This window comes from Xenopus laevis, chromosome 2S (genome assembly GCF_017654675.1).
Source record: "Xenopus laevis strain J_2021 chromosome 2S, Xenopus_laevis_v10.1, whole genome shotgun sequence".
Lineage (NCBI taxonomy): Eukaryota > Metazoa > Chordata > Amphibia > Anura > Pipidae > Xenopus > Xenopus laevis.
Window position 1 is genome coordinate 73,099,646 of NC_054374.1, and position 24,117 is coordinate 73,123,762.

The 24,117-nt window shown below is 39.8% G+C and overlaps 1 protein-coding gene across 3 annotated transcripts in view; it reads right to left on the reverse strand.

Annotated features, from left to right (window-relative positions):
* clspn.S (claspin S homeolog) overlaps window positions 1-23,503 on the reverse strand; it is a 39,397-nt gene extending 15,894 nt beyond the window's left edge. The window contains exons 1-15 of one of the 3 annotated variants that reach the window (XM_018248110.2): window positions 23,480-23,503; window positions 20,146-20,263; window positions 18,786-19,216; window positions 17,830-17,991; window positions 17,234-17,299; window positions 16,072-16,144; window positions 15,877-15,985; window positions 14,175-14,704; window positions 12,946-13,137; window positions 12,673-12,851; window positions 7,046-7,230; window positions 6,691-6,737; window positions 5,426-5,622; window positions 4,821-4,984; window positions 4,139-4,365 (exon numbers count right to left, since the gene is read on the reverse strand). In XM_018248110.2, coding sequence (XP_018103599.1) covers window positions 4,139-4,365; window positions 4,821-4,984; window positions 5,426-5,622; window positions 6,691-6,737; window positions 7,046-7,230; window positions 12,673-12,851; window positions 12,946-13,137; window positions 14,175-14,704; window positions 15,877-15,985; window positions 16,072-16,144; window positions 17,234-17,299; window positions 17,830-17,991; window positions 18,786-19,216; window positions 20,146-20,188 — 2,605 coding nt within the window. In that variant the 5' untranslated portion in view covers window positions 20,189-20,263; window positions 23,480-23,503. 3 annotated transcript variants of the gene reach the window in all.
* Between the last annotated feature and the right edge of the window lie 614 nt (window positions 23,504-24,117).

Here is a 24,117-nt window from a genome sequence, read left to right on the forward strand (position 1 = left end):
ATCCGTTACTAGAATCCTGCGGTCTAGCTCTGTACGCTTCTGTCTCTGATGCCGTAAGATCAACCTCTGCAGTGGTCTTGTATGTGCCTGGGTGTACGGTACCGCTGGGTTTGATGCTACCATTGTCCCCAGCGCTCTCATGGCTACTCGTAGTGGTATGTATTTTTCCTTCTGAATGATCATGTCTTGTGTGAAAGGCATCTATCTTGGCAGGTGGGAGAAAAACTTTCCCCAGCGAAGTGTCTATCAGAAGGCCTAAATATTCCCTCCGCTGTGCTGGTGTGAATGCTGACTTCTGGTAGTTGATGAGCCAACCTAGTTGAGTCAGTCTGTCTACTACTGTCTGTAGGTGACTTGTGGTTAGGGAGCAGGACGAAGTCTTGACAAGTAGGTAGTCTAGGTACGGTATGACTCCAATGCCTTGGAGTCTCAGGTCTACTAGAGCTGCTGCCATAACCTTTGTGAAGACTCGCGGTGCTGAGGAGAGTCCGAAGGGAAGTGCCACAAATTGCCAATGTTCGCCTGCAGCGAAGAAATGAAGGAATCTGTAGTGGTTGGGATGTATCGGCACGTGAAGATACGCGTCTTTGATGTCTATCACCGTCATGTATTCCCCCATCTCTAGTGATAGTAGGACCGACTGTACGGATTCCATTTTGAAATGCTGTCTTTTGACGTATTTGTTTACTGCCTTTAGATCTAGCACAGGACGATAGGATCCGTCCTTTTTGGGGACTATGAACAGGTTGAATAGAAACCTCTGCCCCTGTCTAGCTGTGGGACCTGCTGTATGACCCCCGAGGATGAAAGGTCTTGGATAATCTTTAGAAACGCTGATCGCTTTGGCTCTTTTGAGGGAATTCGTGACATAAAGAATCTTTTTGGTGGAACTTGTAAAAAGTCTATTAGGTAGCCGTGAGATACTACCTTCAGTACCCAAGGGTCCTGGACTCTCTGTTTCCACACCTCTAGTAAGGCACCTCTTCATGCAGAGGTGGATTTCTCCTGGGATGGTTTTGCGGTGTTTCTGGTCGCAGACCAGTTGTGGCTCTGTTTGCTTGGATATCTGGGTCGATTGTACGTCTGGTGCTTTTCTGTTTGTGTTCTCTGTCTTTGGCCTTGACCTTGACGAAAGGGCCGCAGAAATGGTCTCCTCTTGAAAATGGTGCGCTTGGGTCTGTTTTGCGGTAGCAGGGTACTTTTACCACCTGTTGCCTGTGAGATTATCTTTTCTAGTTCTGCTCCGAAAAGCTGTTTTCCTGCAAAAGGAAGGCTGACCAGAGATCTTTTTGATGTAAGATCCGCAGACCAATTCTTCAACCATAGAAAACTTCTGGCTGCAATGGATTGTGATGAAGCCCTGGCAACTAGTTTTGCTGCATCAAGTGCTGCTTCACAGATGTAAGAGTTAGCGTCAGCAATCTGTGACAAAAGTAGGTCTGTAGACGGGTCCTCGGACCCAATAAGTTGTGCTACTTGCTCCACCCATATCTCCATTGCTCTTGAACCCAAGCTGTGGCAAAGATCGGTTGCAGAGCCGCTCCTGCCGCTGAAAAAATGGCTTTACAGAACCCCTCTAATCTCCTGTCTATGGGGTCCTTAAAGGAAGCTGCGTCCGCCACTGGTATGGTTGTGGTCTTCGAAAGACGCGACACTGGCGGGTCCACAGCTGGTGGGGAAGACCAGAGTTCGGTAACTTCTGGAGGGAATGGATTAGTCTGTGAAAAACGTCTAGACAGTTGAACCTCGCGGTCTGGAACTTTCCATTGTGCCTTCACTATATCATCTAGATGTTCATAAGCTGGGAAGACATATGAAGTTTTCTTCTGCTTCTTAAAAATGTTCTTACTTGGTTCTGCCGTAGCTGAAGTGTCTTCTATATTTAGGGTTTGTAGAACCATCTGAATCAGTGATTCTACCTCCCTTTGAGATCTGGGAGTATCCTGTTCCTGATCTGACTCTTCGCCTGACAACACTTGTCCCTCTTCTCCTGAATCCTCCTCGTCTGGGGATTCGGAAGATGGAGGGTGAGGGCGCTTGGAAACCGTCGCCTGTGCACTCATCCTTTGTGGTTGATTGGAAAGGTGCTCTAACACCCTGTCTAAGGTTTCTGGAATTCTGGCTAGGTTCTGGAGTCCTGCCAGTGAAAGAGAGAGTGCTCGCACCAATTCAGAATCCGAGCTCAATTGAGAAGCCGAAGCTATCGCTGAGCTGGGTTGTAGGGTTGCATTAGGCAAATCAAGTGCAGGGGTAGAGCCAGGCCTACAAGATATACACTCTGGGTCAGCAGAGTCAAATTTGGTTTTACATGAAGAACATGCAAGGTAGGAAATTTGGGGTGGGGTGCGGTTCTTATTTTGCCGCTTAGTGGAGGGTACCCCTTCTGCCCTGTCAGTCATGGCAATAGGGTTGTCGCTTCCCCTTAAGGAAGGTAGGCAGGGGAACTGCTGGGTAAGTGTTGTGACAAGTTCACAGGGACTTCCCCTTGAGTGGAGACCTGTGTGGGCGAGAAGAGCATATGCTTAAGCATATTACTCATGCGGTCGCTTATTGAAGAGGAAGACAAAATTACTCACTGAACCCAGCTTCCTCGTGTCTCCTCTAGGAGCAGAGATGTAGCAGAATCCGCGTCTCACTCGGATCCAAGATGGCGACCGGAAGTGACGCAACGGATAGGTCGCAGTGGCCCAAAAGCAAGATGGCCGCCGATATCCCAAAAACCGCCCACCGGCGAAATGGCGGCCACAAGAAGTGCGCGGAAATCTCAGCTGGGGTCGGGCTCTGCACTAAGTATGCCTGGAACCTAACGGCGAAAGCTGCGACGCGAAGGAGATAGGACGCAAGCGGCCCAAAAAGAAAATGGCCGCCGCGAGGTCTCCACATAGAGGATGCCCACTTCAAAGATGGCGGCCGCATGTCGAGTGCGGGAACGCAGTGACCTAGCGTGGAACGGTCCGCTCTATTAATGCTGCAGCTACACCAGGGAAACTTGTAAAATAAGGTACCCAGGGACTCAGCTCTCCTATGAAGATAGGAGTGAGGCAGACAGGCTGGAGACTAACAGAGTGCCTCTACTCTCTCCTTGAAGAGACTGTCAGGGTAACAAGAGGTGAGAAAAAAGGGTAATAACGAAGAACTTACCCCCTTTGCTGCCAGCCATAATTGCCCAGATATTGGTGCGTACCCCAATTAGGGCCTCTGGTGCAGCCTCCGGGGAGCGGAAACCAAGGGCCCCGGGGTGGTGAGGGAGCATCTGCCTGCAGACCTCCGTAGAGCGGGAAGTCATTGAGGGCACAATGTGTTCGGCTGGGGGGGGGCTCAGGAAAGACAACTCGCGCCCCCACTGCTGACATGGCACAAGAATCAATCAGTACCACTGCTCCCAGTCAGAAGTATCCGTCCTCCTTCTGAGGACACTAAAGTAAAACTGAGGGTACAGGAAGTAGGCAGGGGATGAAGCCCAGTGCAGGAGGAAGAGTTTCGTTAACTGTTTAGTGTCCATCCTCCAAGCAACAGGATCTTCATCCCCATGGTGCCTGTGTCCCCCAATCTAGGCAAGAGAAACATGTTTTTTTTTTTCTTCAAAATAGTCAGCTAATAATGCTGCTCCAGCAGAATTCTGCACTGAAATCCATTTCTCAAAAGAACAAACAGATTTTTTTATATTTAATTTTGAAATCTGACATGGGGCTATACATATTGTCAGTTTCCCAGCTGCCCCCAGTCATGTGCCTTGTGTTCTGAACTTCAGTCACGATTTACTGCTGCACTGCAACTTGGAGTGATATAACCTCCCCTACGTTACCTCCCCCCAGCAGCTTAACAGAGCAATGGGAAGGAAACCAAATAGCAGCTCCTTAACACAGGATAACTGCTTCCTGGTAGATCTAAGAACAGCACTCAATAGTAAAATCCAGGTCCCACTGCAACACCTTCAGTTACATTGAGTAGGAGAAAACAGCCTGCCAGAAAACTTTCATCCTAAAGTGCTCATTCTTTCTGAAATGACCAGGCAAAATCATGACAGAATCCCTTTAAAGTAAAGGTTCCTACCATTTATGCAAAGCTTGCATGAACAAGTATGTAATGCTTTGGCTAAACAATCTTTTAGAACTAAATAAGCACATAAGAACCTTACCTTGAGATACAAATTTGCCAGAACACAATTCAAGCAATTCATCCATTGGTTGTTTCTTAGCATCACTTTCAGCTGCCTGTGATGTGCCTGAAAGAGATTCTTTGAACTGTCCTGAGCAAAGGTCTAGTAGTTCATCCATATTGGCATCCATAGCATTCTCGTCCATTGTATCCAAAGCTAGCCTGTGTTTGGCAGAGCTAGATTTATGGCGACCAACATTCAGAAACCTTTTGAAAAGGAAAAAACAAGATCCTCAAAAAAAAAAACAAAAAAAAACTACTGGAAATAGGCATTGTGCAGTCTGATTACACACCATATTAATTTAAACTGGTTGAGTTTAAAAATAAAAATGTATTGCACATACTTCATTAAAAACCAATCTCATCTTTTCTGAAAAAGATCAGGTCAATGAAAGTTGATACTTTTCTAAATGTTTGTAAATGCAGCCATATGAGAGTCCCTGGGTGCAGTCTGCTGCTTCACTTTTTTTTTTTTGGACAGTTATTAAATATCTGGCCTTCCTAAACAGATGGAAATTATATAATTTTTGGTTGCTGCACAATGCCATCACCACAAGGAAGGCCTGCAGCATACAATACACTGAACGTGCAGTTGTGACTTGTCGAGAATGTTAGTGGCAAATGCCTCATATGTAAACATGCAAATACGCAAAATTACACACCCATCAGCATCAAGCAGTTGGCTCTGGGTGTCATCCTCCAACGAAAATTGAAATTGAGAGTTTCTTCCAGCACAGAGATATGAGGCTTTGGGCTCTGGGGAAGCATTATATAGATCCTGTGAGTCTTCCACGGGAAGGGATGGTTCAGACATCTTGCCAGAACTCTGAAATGAAAGCAATTCTACATTGGTGTTGTAATACACACTAAAGAAAACATGGCAGTCATGAAGGAGATTAAAAAAAAAGAAAAAAAAAAAAGATTCTAGGCCATTTTTGACAAGTGTATCGCCAGTAAAAGAATCTCAGTCTCCATGTCTATTCAGATTCTTCAGCAGTATGATGTTAGCATCCCTTAGTGGCAAGACTAAATCAACAAATTTATGGAATAGCAAAATCTCATGTTCGTAGCAAAAATATCAAAGAAAAACGTAACAACCCTGCCTTCATAATGTATATATATCAGTTAGAAGTTAGAAGCAGATAAGTAACACTTTTTTAATACAACCACACTAATGTTGTAACTTCAATTGTCAATACATTAAATCTTATCTTGGACTGGACAATATAAAACATGTTCTACAAGTTTGGGTTTTTTTTTTACTTACCTTTGATGCAGAGCTGAGAAAACTTGTTTTGAAATGAACCGGAGATGGTGAGCGAAAGCCAAGGTTATTGGAGTTGATCACAACTCGAGTTGTTTTATTACATGGCTGGTATGATGGTATCATTGAACTAATAAGTTCAAAGCTACTATTATGGCTGTTTTCTTTTAATTGTGGCAACAGGGAGTCTTCTTCATATTCTGTAAAAAAATACCATGGAAATTGAATGCAAAAAAATTAACACAAATTTAAAAAGGAGGAATGTTTGAAGTGATGTAGAAGTTACACTCTGCATAGAAAAGGGCAAAATAATTCACAAAACATCAGTAGCTCCCTTTATAGCAGTCTTATGTGGTTGTGTAAGTAGTCTTACACAATATCTTAAACACTACAAAGTCCGACATGCAGGTCCATCTGGATATCAGTAACACGTCAGGGAAAAGTTGTACTATGTATCATGTGCTACAGACAGGAATACTAAAGCATATCATGGAATAGGGATACATCCATCTGTTGCAAGTAATGCTTCCTACTTTCACAGTAACTGGGGGGGGGTCCTGTAAAGGCTTTAGAGCAGTCAGTTTTCTGGGGGAAAAAAAAAAACAAACGATGTTCAACCTAAATTTTTTTGAGAGAAGGATATGGATAATTGGTTCTAAACCTGGATTATAAAACCCAATTGACACAAAAGTTAAAATGAGTACATGGGGTTATGTATCTAGTTTAGCAAACAAAATCAAACATCTACAAATTGATCCTTCACCTCTCCCATTGATTTAAATAGTAATTTGGCAGGTTTTAGGTGGGGAATAGTCGAATTAGAATTCTTAAAGGGTCTGATAAATCTCAAAAATCAAATTTGAAAATTTAAAAAAAAAAAAAAAACTGGATTTGAGTGAATAATTCCCTAGTCAAATTTGAAAGTTTCGACCATAAAAAAAAAATCGAATTTTCCATTCGACCCTTAATATAGCTGCCCTTTATATTCCTACGCACAAACCATTTCAACAAATTTTGATTGGCTATGTAAGAGATCTTATCTGTTCAAGTGATAACTGCAATACAAATATTATATCTAACTTGTTCATTGAAAAAGTATTTTAAATTAATTGATAGGAAAAATCCCAAATTCATGTTCGTATAGTATGTGTGCTACTGTGTTCTCTGGTAGAAATTAGTATTTCAAAATAGTCTTGCTACAATATATATTTTAAAAGAGATTGTACTTTATCAGAGTATTGGATATGAGAAATATGAGTGTTATTTACCTAGCCTGCTGCTTCTCTTGCATCCACTTTCATCAGGTAGCGAATCTCTGTATTGCAAAAAACCATGGGGAAAGAAAAGAAAATTGCGCATTAACAAATGTAATAGGCTAGAATAGTTTTGTTTTTCAGGACCATGGGTACCTATGGAAAGTATTCAAAAAATACTTTGCCATGGTCTACAACTAGATGATTTACAAATAATCCTTGTTTTGTAGTCTTGAATAGTCTAACCTTATTGCAAGCATTGCTAAATTTGATCAACAAAAATATGACAACAGGAAAGCACACTCCTAAAGCTACCCCTTATTTTGTACTATTTCTGTATTAAATATTGACATCTATAAAACAGTCTTACCCTAGCTTTGAAGAATTGTCCTTGAACAGCATGAGGCTAGAATCAGTAGTTACTGGTCTCGGCAGTGGGATAACAATTTCAGGCACATTTCCCAACAATCTATCATTTACAGTATCATCCTCATCATTGTCATCTTCAGCATCACCAACCTCTTCCTCATCTTCCCCTCCAGGATAATCTGCAGTCTGAAACATGGCATCAAATAAGCACAGTCAGTGAATAGCTGCTGTGTATACACCTACACGTTTATTTTTTTAATGAACCTGGAGAACTGACCTCCACATCAGAATGTACACTTTTAAACACAAATTTTCCCTCTTTTCATTACTTTCCTTTATACAGGTGTGGAACTTTTTTTCCAGAATGCTCTGGACACGGGGTAGTATGGATTAGGGGTATTTCCTCAATTTGAGCTCAATACCTAAAGTCTGCTAAAAAAATATTTAAACCAATTAAACCCAAAAGGATTACTCTGCTTCCAATAAGGATAAATTATATCTTATTTGTGTTTAAGTGCAAGGTACAGCTTTATTTTAAGTAAAAAAAAAAATATTTTTAAAAATGTAATTATTTTATTCAAATGGAGTCTATGCCTTCCCATAATTGAGAACTTTCTGGTTAAAGTATTTCCGGATACCTCTCCTATTAAAGGGGACGTATAGGTTTAGGGGGGAAAAAAAATCAACATTTTTGTTCACATTTGTTGTGCCATCACTTGGACTTGGTATAATACAAAATTACGTTAAAGTATGTTTTGGGGTATATATATGTTTGTTTTACATACAGTATTTTACCTTTACCTCAAGATGTCCTGCATGGTTCCTCAAAACACCAGAGTTTTTCACTGGCTGATGGAACACTGCATTCATGATAAGTGCCATTTTTCGTGAGTGCAAAGGTTAAGTCAGACGTGGAAGTTTAGAATTTAGTACTTTAGACAATCCAACAGGACTTTAATTAAAAGAAAAGTATTTATCTGCCTATATTTGTAGGCAGGTGTCCCGAGTTGGTGTAGTAGTAATAAGCTAACCAGTAGTAGTAAAAATAAATTAAGTTCTATTTATTCCTTCAATGCCAACATGACCATGCAAATTAACACTGGCAAATCTTCAGATATTCATTACACGGCCACTCTTTCCAGGAACCTAGCCTCCTTTTTACTTACAGGATTTCTTTAGGTATTACCTCTGAATACCAATGGGCCGCTCCTGTTCCACCGCCCTTGATGGGATCTCACTATCCCCACCTGCCCTCAGCAACCAGACGCTCCTCACTGGCGTCGCCTTGCTATTCCGGACAGGACTTTTCACGATGGCCACAGTTCCATAGCTCTCTCTTTTACTATCCTGTAATACTGTGCCTACAAAATAGTCTACTGCTGACATTGTCAAACATCAACAAGCCAAATGCAAGGCTTGTACGGACAGAAAACGTGGTGCAAGAGAAGTGCACTTTCAGCCTGGATCTTTAGTCAGAAACCAGGACTACTGAAACAAGGACAATCTAAATTTAGTACACCACTTGAAGCGAGATGCCAGCAAGGACCATATACATATGAACGGTCTGTTGGTCGCATATGGAATGCAAGTCGTCTTGCTCCTGAATGACTTTGGAAAAGCTCCATTTGATGAAGGACATTTTTCTACCCCTGATGCCAACTGCAATGGGCCTAAAGAATGTGAACCTATAAGGCGTACTGAGAGAATCAGAAAACCACCTGCATGGACCCAGGACTATGTGATGTGAATAATGCATAATATTGCTTTAAGATGCATACTGTTTAGCTGTTTATTACATCTGCCCAAATGCTTTTCTACTATATGTGGTGTTTATACAAATGGCCTGCAGGTGTCACTGTGCACATGAGTTATACTGTGTATACATAGTACTATCAATACTGCTTAAGAGTGATAGAGTTGGAAGTTACTGTTGTGTAATGGCTGCATGAGTCTGCTAATAAAGCACTGTTACATTCTACTCATCCTCGGCTACGCAAAACATAACACCTATCACTACATCCCTGACTGGTAGAGGATCTACCGGAAGGCTAGTTCCACTTACTCCTGGTTGGGGCTCTTAACTGCTCTTGCTACCTTTTCTTAACTGTCTTGTACACCTAGTGCACACTATAACAAATCTCCTAACTCTGGCTAAGCCTACTACAAACTTCGGGACTGGGCTCTTCTTTGATTGAGGAGCCTGCCATCTCTCCAGCGCTAACTATGAAGTGAGACGCACGGCGCAATAGGAGACTGAGGCAACCTACCTCACTTCCCGTCCTCCTACACTGACCGCACAATGCCTACTAAGGGTTCTGTTTCTGTTCACAGCTCATGGCGACGCGGTCTGCATATCCCCTGTTCCCCCTACAAGGGCATAGGGAACAATACAAACAATATGACTGACAGAACAGAGGAGGCAAGCAGGCACCTCAAAACCCACAGCAACTTACCATACACCTTTGGTGTCATATTTTGCTTGTGCGGTGTGTCAAGCCAAATTTCTATGCGCTTCGGCTGAGCCAATATGTATTGCTTGTAGGACTTCTCCTACCACTAATCATACCCAAAAACCTCCTCCCCCAATGCAACAGGCTTACATAACCTGGCCGCATCCTAGAGCGTCTGTCACCCTCTGCTAAAGCACAGGACAATCGTCCAGCTGTTACTAAGCGTCCCAACATTTCGCCTCCGGGCTCTCCGGGGGGGGGGGGGGGTCAGACGAGGAGGGACAAGTCTTAACAGATGAAGACTCTGATCATGACCCTGAACAAGAACATGAAAGGAAGTAGAAGGGCTCATTCAGGCTGTACTCAAAACACTAAATATTGAAGACAAAGCCACAGTTAGAGAGCCAGGAAAGAATATCTTTAAGAACAAAAGAAGAATTTGTGTATATTCCCTGGGGTACAGGTGTCCAAGTGTTTCTCCCAGGCATACCCCTTCCCACAAGAGCGTATAGACTTATGGTCCTCACCCCCAGCAGTGCATCCACTGGTATCTAGGCTGTCAAGGACTACCACTATTCCAGTAGCAGATACAGCAGCATTAAAGACCCAATAGATGAGGCTGAAGGGCTTTTGCAAGGCAACCTTCACTGCATCAGGCACAGCCTTCAGACCTATATTCACCATAGCATGGGTGGCAAAGATGATGAAAGCCTGGGTGGAACAGGCAGCGCAGCTACTGGGGTCAGAGGACCAATCTACCCACCTACTACTTTCTCAGATAGCAGATGCCACAGCCTACATATGTGATGCGGCCCTAGTTGCAGCAAAACTGTCACCAAGCGTCAGCCCAATCCATAGCAGCCCGCCGATTTCTATGGCTCAAGAAATAGTCAGCGGACCTGACCTCAAAGAGATCCCTAGTCAGCCTACCATTTCAGGAAAAGCAACTCTTCGGAGCGGAACTGGATAATCTAATATACAAAGCCACAGGTGGCAAGAGTACCCTACTCCCGCAGACCAAGAACAAGAGACCTCCATTCAAACAAAAGACCCTTTTTTCGTCCCTTTCGTCAGGGACAGAGGACGAAACCAAAGACTGAAAAGCCTAGCCTACACGCTCGCTCCAGATACCACAGCAAACAGGGAGCTAATTGGTCCTCAATCCAAGGGAGCTACCAAACCCTCCCAGGACTTGACCACTTCTGCATGAAGATGTGCCCACCCCCGAAGGGAAACCTCTAGGCGGCCGCCTCAGATCCTTTCAGGAGGTGTCGAAAAGTCAAGTACAGGACCAACGTGTTCTACAGGTGGTTTCCCACAGATTTTTGATAAGACTTGGCACCACATTCTCCTCAGATTTTTCAGATCCCGCCTACCCAGGCACAACCCCAAACGGGAAACGTTCTTAACAGTCGTCCAAGAGCTTGAGTCCTCAGGGGTAATCTAGCCTTTCCCCAAGACAGAGAAAATTTTCCCCATGACAGTATCCTTTTGTTTTTATTAACCCACTTTTGGAGTCAGAACAGTTCCTTCCCTACACAGATCATTAATAAGGCCAATAAACCCCAGCACACCCCAACTGCTCGACAAAAAAAGGGCACATTGGTATCAATAGTTTAAGGGCAGCCATGAGAGATATGTATCTGTAACTATCTCTACACCTTGCTTACAGAATTTTGTGTGTACAGAATATTTCTACACTTTTTCCTAAATTATTGCTAAAAGAACAGGCAGCTAAAACACCACGGTAGATAAATGATGGCATGTTGCCCCATAAAATACTTTGTGGGTCAAACAACGAGACTAGTACACAGATCTGCTCCCCAAACAGAGTATTTTGATTGCGAGGATATCGGGAAGTTTAACGTTATATGAATAGTTCACTACCACTTATTAATATGAATTATGTCCCAAAGAGTATAACTAGTTATTTAACTAATTAACTAGAAAATCTGTCAACAACAATTTACATGCCAAACAATTTCTCATTCCAAATGCATTAAAGTCAAAGGGCATTTTTTTTTTTTTTTTTTTTTTTAACGAGACTTCTTTATCTCAAGGACAATTTTGTCTTGGGAGACTTTTGTCTAAATGCATTAAAGTCAATAAGCGTTTTTCTTATGGCAACTTTGTCTCAGCAACAATTTTGTCTTGGTGACTTTTTGTTGCAGCAACATTTTCCATTGCCAATGTGTGCTGCAGTTTAGTGAAAAATTTCACAGATGGCAAAGTGCGGAATTTCACCACAAATCCATGCCTGGCTAAAAATTCACTCATCGCTAATTATAACAAAAAAATAGCAGATGCAGATTTCTAAAAGGTTTAAGAATTAAAAATGTAGTAATAAAATGTGGGTGCATTGTATTTACCATACATACACATCCATTAGTATCTACAATTATATTGTAGCTTTACAATAATGTACAATTATAAATCTTTATATGAAACACCAACTATAACTGGTAAAAGTGAGCTATAAACATACAGTATTTAATATGCAGAATATGTTTCTTATAACAAGCAGAAAGCCTTGGAAAAAGGTCAGAAATGATTTAACTAAAATAAATGATTAACTAGAAAGATTAAAGGGGAACTCCAAACAAACAATTTCAACTTTGCAATATACATCAATTAAAAAAATATGCAGACTTTTTATGATTTTTTAATGGTTTGGAACATTCCCTAAGCCTAGCCCCCTGCTCTCCTACTGATCCATCTGACTACTTTGCTGAGCTGGCTGACTACTGTTACTTTGCATCAGCAGCCATCTGTCCTTAGCCTGCATCCTCCAAACGACAATTCCCTGCACACGTGATTTCAATAAGGAACAGAACATCACAGTGCAATGCATTGTGGGTTATGTAGTGCCTGCATGCTGTCTGTAAGCTGTGGAGAAGTGTTTACAATTGGTACCATCAGTGTTTAAGTCCCTTCTTCCCTGCCAGGATTTCAAGTGATGCAGAAAGAGAAGAACTGTTAAAACAGCTGGATTTCAGCATATAAAATGGCATTTATTCATACTTTTTGAAGAAACAGGTTAACTGTGATGGATATATTAGGGGTTTCTGTGTTATGGGAGCCTCTATCAAATTTTGGTTTGGAAGATGGAATAAGATTACCCCTTATAACCAATTTGTAGTATCCCTGTATGCACAAATGTATCTTAACTGTAAAATACCTCAGCATTTCCATCCCCATCATCTTCAGACTCCTCTGTCATTTCTTCCTCCTCTTCATCATCTTCAAAGCCATCTTCATTGTCAAGCTTATACAAGGCTTGCCGCTTCAGGCGCTCCTCACTGCGACGGATTTTCATTGCTTCCTGCAGTTTGACTTTCAATACCTGCAGCTTCTCACCTGGACACACACAAAAGAGAGGCTTTAGCAAACTTCCAAGGAGAAATTGAAGTTAAATTAAAAAAAATAAATAAAAAAGTGTCACAAAGAATACCTGGCTTTTGATAAATGCTCTTGTCTGGTTTTTCTGTAGCCATAACTATTGGCACAACGTCTGCTTTTAGTTCTTCTTTTCCATCAGCAGTGGTCTCCTTGCGGATAATATTAAGATTGACTTTCCGCTCAGTTCTGGGTTTGGACTTTTGCAGAGTGTGCTTCAGGAAACGCTCCTTCAAAGCTTCAAATTCTAGGCAAAACAAAGTTTTTCTATTTATTGGAAATAGGCAACTTGGAAGAGAGAAAATACAGTTTAGTTCCACCATGTTCTGATTTGATCTTGATGTTTTGACTTCAAGCCAAAGTCAACATGTAGCAAAATTAATTTGGGGATCATAGCTAAGGCACAGCAGTATATTAAGAAATGTAAAAAAAAAATACCTATATTATACACAAAAGGAAAAGCGATATCTGCACTCACAGGTCTTATGTGCAAAAAATTGATTTCTTGCTGGAGACTAATGTTTCAGCTATCAATCAAGCCTTTGTCAAAGTGAAACTGAATACATCAATGGGTCCAATAAACACTACAATGGTGGGATTGTAGTGTATTATATATATATATATATATATATATATATATATATATATATATATATATAAAATAGATACATATATAAATATAATAGATACATACACAACTGTGTTAGGGAAAAATAATACAGTATAACAAAAAATATAACTGGTGGCAAAGACACCAAATGGGGTCTTCGTTACTTTTTCTGAATGTCATTCTTCTACCATGTTTAATTTTTTCCCCTAACACATTATTTGTTTGTCCCTTCATACACATGTAGTATGATGTCACACCACTTATTCGCCATTGTAGTGTTTATTGGAACCACTTGTGTATTTAGTTTCACTGACAAGATTGCTAGCCAAAATGTTAGTTTCCAGCAATAAATCTATTTTTTGCACATAAGACCTGTGAGTGTGGATCTCTCTTTTTCTCTTACATTTAATTTTTTGGGACTGAACCTAGGTTTTATTAATGCTTCTGTTATTTTTTCCTGCTATTTTGGATAGGAAGATTACAGTACTACAACTAAAAATGCAGCATCCGGAGAAAAAAAAAACAAAAAAAAAAACCTTGTCACACGCCATTGTGCCTAAGGCCATAATATTATTTACTAAACAAGATTTAAAACAATATTTAATACTCAATCATAGCAAAATGTAAAAATAAAAAAAAAAAACAAAGCAGAGCAGAAGGATTCATAGCCATACCTTTATTCGGCTTTGGTTCATCCAAGTTGACAAAAGAACCATCATCAGGGCAAAGGCGAGGTTTTATAGACAAGTCCACTCCAAGAGCTTTCAGCTTTTCAAGCTTGGATAACTTGGGTTTATGCGTGGGTTGTTCAGGCATACGTTGCATCTCTACTACATCATTCTGGATTTGTTCACATACTACGCTCTCTGGTTGGGGAATAAAGGGTGTCTGAAAGGTTTCAGTTACGGTTATTAATCCAACTGTTTCTTGTTCATGAACAATGTTTGAATCACTGAAAGCATCCTCATGGTCATTCATTTGACCAGTCACAACTGCCTCTGTGGATTTACTTAACCCCTCAGTCCGAGCATCATTTTGCACAACACATAGGACTGCAGCATGTGAACACTGAGTATTTAGTAAAGGTTGCTCTGGACTGATTTCTAAATCTTCCTTTGAAACATAATCAAACTCTGGAACTTCAGCACATATTTCCTCATTGGGTTTTTTTTTCTCTTCAGTGCAGGGCTGGTATTTTGTTGACCTGAAAAACAAATGACCATTTTTTATATTGATATAAACTGAATGTGTCGCAGTGGGACCTGCATTTTACTCTTGAGTGCTGTTCTTAGATCTATCAGGGAGCAGTTTTGTGTTAGGGAACTTCCTATTGTTCTGCTGATGGGGGGGAAGGGATGGGGGTTAGATCACTCAACTTTGCAGTGTAGCAGTGTAGCAGTAAGGGCAGAGACACGCGGCAATTTGGGAAGATTACTCATCTTCGGATCAACTAATCTCCCCGAACTGCCTTCCGGGCGGCTACAATTAAAATCGCCAGCGGGATGGCACTCGGATCGCTTCATTTTCCGAAGTCGCCCAAAGTTTCCTCGTGCTGGCTGGAAGGCAGTTCGGGGAGATTACTCGCCCCATAGAAGAGGAGATTTGTGGCCGGGCGACTAATTTCCCCGAAGCTGCCGTGTAGTAGCTATTGAGTGACAATGTGGTGGGGTTTTAATATAAATGGTCAAATGATTAGGCCTGTGACATTCATAAAATAAATTTTATGGTTATTTAAAGGGATATGACCAACACTAGCCACACCTCCTTTGATAAAGCACCCAATAGCGTGAAACACTATGAAAGTATGTCTTAAAGGTGTTCTACTGACGCAGTTTCACTTGTCTAGTGAAGCATTCAAGTAGAGATACAAAGACTCATGGGCGTAACTACAAAGGAAGCAGACCTTGTGGCTGCAGGGGGGGGGGGCAGGAGGTATAGGGGCCCCAAGAGGCCAAATCATGCTCAATTTCAGCATCTATTAGTAAACCAGGTCAACCTCTGGATATGTTGGGGGCCCTAAAATTAATTTGCTGTGGGGCCCAGTAACATCTAGTTACACCACTGCAAAAACTAACTGCATAATTAGATGTATTTATTGTAATGTTCCCATATTGACTACATATTTTACCCCAAGACAGAAGGGTCAATTAAGTGAAAAATATATACACATTTAAATATAACCTTTTCACATCTAAAAATGACCGCTTCAGAAACTATTTTAAAAAACTTTTAAAAAAATTGCAGTGATGGAATTAGGACTTAAGACTTTTTTTAAATGAATAAATAATTATTTTTAAATAATTAATTTAAACAGAAATGAACGTTCAAGGTACATAGATGCATTACACTGAACTGTGAGCAACTATTATGACTTACTTTATAAGCTGCATTGCATTTCCTTGACAAAGAGGCCTTGGACGCCTTTTGAAAAAATCATGGATTGTTTTTGGTTCAGGTAGATGATATGGTAAAGATACAGAAGATTCTAAAATAAAATAAACAGTGTGGAATTGAAATGACTGACATGCAAGCAAAAGTCTATTGTACAACAATATTTGGAAAATTATTTACCACGTATTAGTCTTTGGGTCTCACTGTGCATTTGTTTCATGGCTTCTTTACCAAGTCGCGCAGCTTTTCGTTCCTATAAAAGATGAATGCAGATATGGATTGCATAAAAAAAATAAACACTACCATGTTCTCAGCTGTGATCTGACAGTGGCTCACAGGACATTGTTTGAGGTGACCTATCTGTATAAGAATGATAACAGTATGGACCAGCTAATTCAAATGATTAATGCAATAGTATTGTGAATGACAAGTTTGACAGTAAATTGTTGCCTATAGCCTAGTCACAGAGTCATTTTGGTCTTTAATATGGCTGTTTAAATTGTGATTTTTGCCATTTTTAACTATATTCTGTCTGATCAAATTCCACTTGCTATACAATTTAATTAAAACATGACTTTTTTTTTTTTAAGAAATAGTCAACACTAAACACTTTGTAAACTGAACCAACACAGCAGAAAGATGCAGTTTTGAGGATAATGGGTTTACAACATATGGTGTTAAACTTAAAATATCAGTGAAGCAGACTATAGTATTACAGGAGAAAAAATAAAAACTAGTAGGCAACCTCCCAGTGATAATGATTGCTAACCTTGGACCCTGGACTGATGGACTTACAGTCACTGAAAAGCATCAATCCAGGGTACAATGCCGTGAGCAAAACACTCATTTTCATCAGCTTTCCAATGGTCCCTTTTCTGCTGTTTGGGACAGTGTGAAGAGTAGTATATTAAAAGCATATGCAGAGTCCCATAAGGCATGTGAACCATGGAAAGTGGCTGTAAATGGCAGTGCATCACTTATAGGAATATACCCAAATCTGATGTTTTCCAGTAAAGAGGAGCCCCTATCTGGGGTTCAACGCTAGCAATTGAAATTAATTGGGGGTGGAAGGTGCACATGGAAGATGGGCTCCACCCTGTGGTTTTTACTCTTTTTGCCCTGTGGTTTTTACTCTTTTGCCCTGGACCTTCAAATTGCCATGCTTGGGAAAACATGCTGTCCACTTTGCAGTTTGTGTCTATTTCACCATTTTGGTATAGAAGCTTTTGGAGAGAAATGTATTTAGTTGCTTTAGAACAATGATATTTGCTCCTACCTGCAGAGTCTAACCAAACCACTTGGTACCAATGTGAACATGAAAAATATTTGTGATTAGAATTACCTTTCTTTTTTCTGGGGATTCTTGATTGCCTTCAGTATCAAGTTCAAAGTCTTCAAAATTTTCAGCCTAACAACAAACAAAACAATTTAGCAAAATATAATCTTGGTTATAGAATAAAAAACAAAACACAGTAGTATCATAGCCTTTGGTATGTTGGTGGATTAGCACAACAATTGATCAAAACTTTGTAATTAAAAACCCTTGTCTTTATACACAAATGCACTTGCATATATATTGAATTATTTGTGAGACAGGGGACCAGGGAATGTGCATTGATTAAATGGGATAAATCAGTTGCACTTGTATTAAAACTCATATTTTTTTCTTTGTAGCCTGGAGTGCTTCCACTTTCCCTCCACTTGATTCAAGGGAGCATGTTAGACAGTGGAATGGACAATAATTGAACCAAATGCTTTGTTAAATATTTATATATTTATTTTGTTTTCATTTGTACTTTATGGTTGTTAAACTGTAACACACAATACAATAGAAACATTGTAACATATTTGTAAAGTCCTGACTTTTGTAATTGTTATGATAATGTCCCAATAGTATTAAAATGTGTCTTATATAATTAGAATCACACTAATACTTACAGAATGACTATTCAGTTTGCTTTTCATTTTTGCCCGGATAGCTTCAAGAGAATCCTCTTCTTCATTAGAATCCATCTCATTTTCCACCCCATTGTCAAAAAGATCTCCATCTGTGAGTAGGCAGCCACTGTCATTTAAATTTGGCCTAGCTTCAGCAACTGCCTAGAGGTAAAAAGCAGGTTTAGCACAGTTCCTTTAGGGACTGTTAAAAAAAAAAAAAAGTACTACAGCGAGACATCAAGTGTTTCCTTTATTTAATATACAAACGGTCAAAAAAAACTAAAATATCCATCTGAAGTGATACGGGCAGATCTTGGCTTTACACTAGATTTTGGAATATTGTTGATGGCTTGCAGTAGTGTTCCAGTTCATGCCATAGAAGTTCAGTTTGCATGAGGTAAGGGTTCTGCGCAAGAAAAGCCAAGCTCTTCCCCTCCATTCTAGCCCAATTATTTATGCACCTTACTTTGTGCAAGGGGGCTTTACTATGTTTAGAGGCAAAAGCCTTTCCCAGATGTATGTAGGAGATAAGAAGCATGGAACTGCCAAGAATTTTATTGTACAAAGTAGTTTACAAGTGTTTAATGGAACCCAGTGGCCTTATCGGAGAAAAACAGCCCTTAATTATTATTTTTTTCACCAAATTTTGGGCAGTCATCATCTGGTATCTGCCATACTCAGGCTTTTAGAGAAAGCATCCACATACATTTGGTTATATAGCATGTATGTATATTTGTGTTATACAGAATTAAAACAAAGCAGTAAAATCAAGAAACAGTAAATGGCACACAGTATTCCTTTCTGATCGCACCTAAGCAACAGCGTTATTTTTTTGTTTATATATTTATACACCCTCACACTAATTTTGCAATGGGTCTATTATAGAGTATGCTATTTAATTAAAAAAAAAAAAAACAATACAAAGAAGGGTTAGTAGAATATTTTAAAAGTAGTACTTTTGACTTCTGTTTTGTCCTCCTTTTAATCTTCTCCTCTTTCGGAATTTTGCGCTTTGATTTATTCTTCACGATTTCCTCTTTATTAGTGTCAGTTTGTTTTTTCAAGGACTTGCTTGTTTTAGGCTTCACAGTATGAGTTTCCTTCTCCAAGCTACCATGTTCTGACTCAGGTATTTCAGCTGCATTTTGACTTGTACTTATTTGAACATCAAGCTCATGATCACTATTGTCACTGTCCAATACAGCTGAACGGATCTTTCTTGGTTTTTCTCTATAAGCAGACATAGTCTCCTCATTCTCCTCATTATCAGAGTGCCCCTTTACATTATCTGCAAAATTACGCATTTCCAATTCTTCGTCACTGTCACTATCCACCAATACTTTCTTCTTTTTAGATTTTTTACGAACCAAGATTTCATCATCTGTATCTATTTGAATATAGAATGGAAACAGCATATTAGTGAATGATGCTTTGCTTCAAAAATCAAGTAATATGCATGGGCAAGGCCACATGGCTTCAAAACTCAAGAAACTGTCCTAAAAGTAGGAGCCACTACATTCTGCAAGGTTGACAAAGTCAGCAGAAGGTCTCTCTACTTTCCAAATCTGTCAAAGGCCAGTGATACAGACTGTTGCTGCTTGCAGCCTACGATTCTTTGTATAACAGTAGCATACAATGCGATTAAATTGTATTCTATAAATATCAGCCTTCTGTTTTAAAGGGCTTGTTCACCTTCAAATAACTAGTTGTTTTCAGATAGATCAGCAGAAATGACGTTTTCCCAATTACTTTGTGTCACTGTTTTTCTAATATTGAAGTGTAAAGTGTCACCTTCTTTCACCTTCTAAAGCAGCTCTGGGTAGGGGGTGGTCGCAACTCTGTAAACTGTTCTAACTGGATACATTTAGCTGATACATTTCTTATCTTTGTCCCTACTGAACAGAATCTCTGGGTTTCATTAAAGGCAGCTGTTAGAATTGATACAATCGTTGCCAATACTGCTGAGAAATGTATCAACTATATGTTGCAAAACTGTAACAGTTTAGAATCTGCACCTGGATTACTGAGCTGACAGACTCACACCAGAGACAGGAACGTTCAACTTTAAACTTAGATTTTGGAAAAACATTAAAAAATAAATAATGGAAAGTAACTGAAAAAAGTGTATTTCTGGGGAACAAGCTGGGGAAAAAAAAAAAAAACCAGAACTGAAAAAAGCGTTTGGAAGGTGAACAACCCCTTTAAGTACAAATCGGTATCTGCTACATTCGGTGGAGTACTTGTGTCTAAAGGCAATGCCTCTATCATAATAAAAAACAACACAACAATGAGGTATAAATGTTTATTTCAACATACCTTTATCCTCCACACAACCCAATAATTTATTCTGATCAGCCATTTCACAGCTGCCTTGACCACTGTCAGAATCAGTCTCCACAATTTTCAGACTGATGTCTTCTGGTTCCAAAAATACCTTATTTAAAAAAAATATTTAAAAGGTTTTACAAAAATTAAAAAACACCACCTATAAGTATTTAAAATTACAAACTTATAACTACCATTAATACGTGTTAGTCCCTTAAACATACAAAATGTAAGAAGAGACAGTGACCATATATTAGCTTTGAGAACATAAATTTAAAGGATTCTAGGTTGTATAAACTTTCTGCAATTGAGCCATATACCCATAATTATAAAACAAATGACAAACTCTCACCATTTATTTTATTATAATAAATCTTGATAAAGGCTCTAGAAGGGAGCCGAAACGTCGATTTTATGTGCACTACCATACTTTGTGTGCACACAGTCCCAGTGATGTCTGCTTGGCTGGTGCGTGCGTGCGTGTGCGTGTGCGTGTGCGTAATTATTAAACATTTTCACTCTTCAACTTTGAAAACCAATGACATGTATGGGAACGAAGACATACAAGTCAGGGAAGTTTGTATAGAAACTTACAAATGTTGGTTAAAGGGGTAGTTTACCTTTGAGTTAACTTTTAATATTTTATAGAATGGCCTATTTTTAGCAATTCCTCACATGGTCTTCATTTATTATATCATAGTTTTATAATTGTTTTCTTTCCTCATCTGCCTATTTCTTTAAAATAGGTACAGTACCACTGGCCCTGGCAGCCCAAAACCTAGTCTGTTTGGCAACAATCTTATTGTTGTTACTTATTCAGTTACTTTCTATGTATCGTCCAGTCTTTCATTCAGTCAACTGGCTGGTTGTTATGGATGCTAGCTCCCAAATAGTTGCAGAAATTCCAAATTGGAGAGGTGATTAACAAAAAGCAAAATAATTCAAACGCATATAAAATTAAAAACATTTTTTTTTTAAAAAAAAAAAGGCAGAAAATCATCTTAGAATACCAAAATAAATTCAAGGTGAGCTACCCCTTGAATACTCAAGCCTTCCAAAATTGTATGTCTTACACAATTTTAATCAGTTACGACTTTGTAAGCACTTCTAAACCTCTACTACTTTTAAACCATGATGCGTTAAGGAAAAGAAAGAACAGAAAATCATATTTCTCAGCTACTCTACATCTCATTCATAAACACAGGGCCAAAAGTAGGTATAAGCAGAGTAGGGGGCTTCCATAGGGTAAAAGCTGGATGCCAATTAGTGGAGATCAGTAATATAGTCACCAGCATGGGGGATGCAGTCAATCGGCCAATTGTAAGTCTTCAGTAGTGGCCATACGGGGTGGTGAGAAGTGGGGCTGAATCCCTGAATCATTCCTGAAATATTCGCCAAATACCGAACCGAATCCTAATTTGTATATGCAAATTAGGGATGGGGAAAACATTTTTACTTCCTTGTTTTATGACAAAAAGTCATGCTTTTTCCCTCCGTATCCCTAATTTGCATATGCAAATTAGGATTCATTCGGCCCAGCAGAAGGATTCGGCCGAATCCTGCTGGAAAAAGGCCGAATCCCAAACTGAATCCTAGATTCGGTGCATCCCTACTTGCAAGTGACCGGCTGCACCCAGGCCTTGGGTGAAAGTAAAACTTGGCCTAGCGCTGCATAACCACCAAACAATAGGGCCAAGATGGGATTCAAATACAGATCATAAAAAATGATAATTTTCCAAGTCTCAAGCAAAAGATGCAAGGGACACTCTGGTGGAAGTCAATGTGTTATAATACACAAAAGCCATGAATATCTTGTAAATTATATCCTTATAAACGGTGAGTTCTGATGTCATCAGTTATGAACGGTGAGTCATTTCTGTCACATGACTCACTGAAACGTGTGTATTATAATAAATAATGTACCCCCTGTTGCAAAATGAGGATAATAGGAGTTACCTCTGCGTTCCATGACCTTAATAAAAACAATCGGACTTCTGCCTCGTATTTTTATATGGTCATGAAACTCATCGGTAACTTATAATATCCTTATAATTTACAAGAAGGGGTACTTTATTCACTATATAATACACAAAAGCCATGAATATCCTGTAAAATATATCCTTATAAACGGTGAGTTCTGGTGTCATCAGTTATAAACGGTGAGTTCTGATGTCATTTCTGTCACATGACTCACTTAGATTTGTGTATTATAATAAATAAAGTACCCCAGTTGCAAAATATGAGGATATTAGAAGTTACCTCGAAGTTCCATGACCTGTATAAAAACACTCTGCCTTCGGCCTCGTGTTTTTATATGGTCATGAAACTCCTCGGTAACTTATAATATCCTTATATTTTACAAGAGGGGGTACTTTATTCACTATATATTCTTTAAAGATCCTTATGGCATCTGTAAGACATACAAGGATGTCTCTTTTCCAAACGTAAACGCTAATAAGGCAACAGAAGCTTTGTCTATTAGAAAGAGCCCACCATAGTTGAACAATGATAGCATGCTAATATAGTTGTGTAAAAGACACAGGAGGAATAATATCTATTACATTTAGGTATCTACCAAATCATCTTAAAACTCCAGATGGACAGAGTCAAATACATCCAATTACACATAAAACATTAGCAGTTAGTTTTAATTGTCTCTTTTTAAGGTCAGGCTTCTTTAGTTGCAGAAACGTCTTCCATTATTCTTCCAGAATGCATGTGCCTGTAGTACTGCTATAAAGGAGACGCTAAAGACAAACAAGGCAGACAAGGGCGTAACTATGGGGGAAACAAAGCCTGCGACTGCATGGGGGGCTCCAGTGAGGACGTGACTAGTAACAAGCAACTTCTATCTGGGTTAAAGAAAGCCATCTTACTTAGGCAGGGCCTATATATATGATATTAGATTCGTTTATACGACTAACACACATGGTTAGGTTATTTTAAACAAAACGGGACAGGTTATTTAGAAATGCACAGACAGCGAATTAGACATACCGTTTTGCGCCGGAGTATAGGTACAAAGTGAGCCAGTGCCTTATGCATAAGCACACGGAACTATAGTCAGTGCAAGAGAACACATGACTGCCTTAGCCTTTGTTACGCTACACGACTGGTCTAGTTCGGCTTAGGTAAAGCCACACATCAAGAGCCCAAATAGTTAATCAAATGCTGATTCTATCTGTGCGAATAATTCGCCTCACCTGCTCTTCTTCGCAAAGCGCGGCCATGGTGCTACCCGGTGATGACAGCTCCCGCCAATCCTCACTACTGCCGCCTTGGAATTCGCGCCCTATGCGTGTGGGTTGAGCAGAAAAAAACTCACCCAATCACGGTCTTCCAAAACAGTGACGTTGAAATTTCCTGCATGCGCTCAAAGCCTCGTTTTCAGTCTAGTGTTATCATTTTAGATTGTGTTCCAATGACTTTGTTTCCGCCTTCCGAAAACAATGAATGTGTCTTCCGGGGACCTGGTTGGGGTGTCACTGGGGGTTATTTATCAACAATGAGCAGATTTGCCTATGGACAGTAACCAATGGCAAGTTGGCAACCAATCAAATTGCTGCATTAAATGTTCTTACAAAAGCTAATCACTAATTGGCTGTTATAGGCAACTGCCCGTGGGCCAATTTGCCCAGTGTTGATGAAGGATCCCTGACTGAATAAAGATTGATCCTCCTACCCAGACAGATGCCCTTTAGAAGTAGGGTTGCCACCTGGCCGGTATTTTACAGGCCTGGCTGGTAAAAATTATGGTTGATCCCAATGTTATTAATAGGGGAAAAAGTTAAATAAATAGGAAGGCCGGTATTTTTTTTCCAGAAAAGGTGTCAAATCTATTTAGAAGATGGTAGCAAACTGCAGCCATCAGGGAGAGGGGCAAGGGGGTAATTTAGGATTAGGGTTGCCAACTTTTCTGTAAAAAAAAAAATACCGTCCCTTCCTATATATTTATCTTTTTTC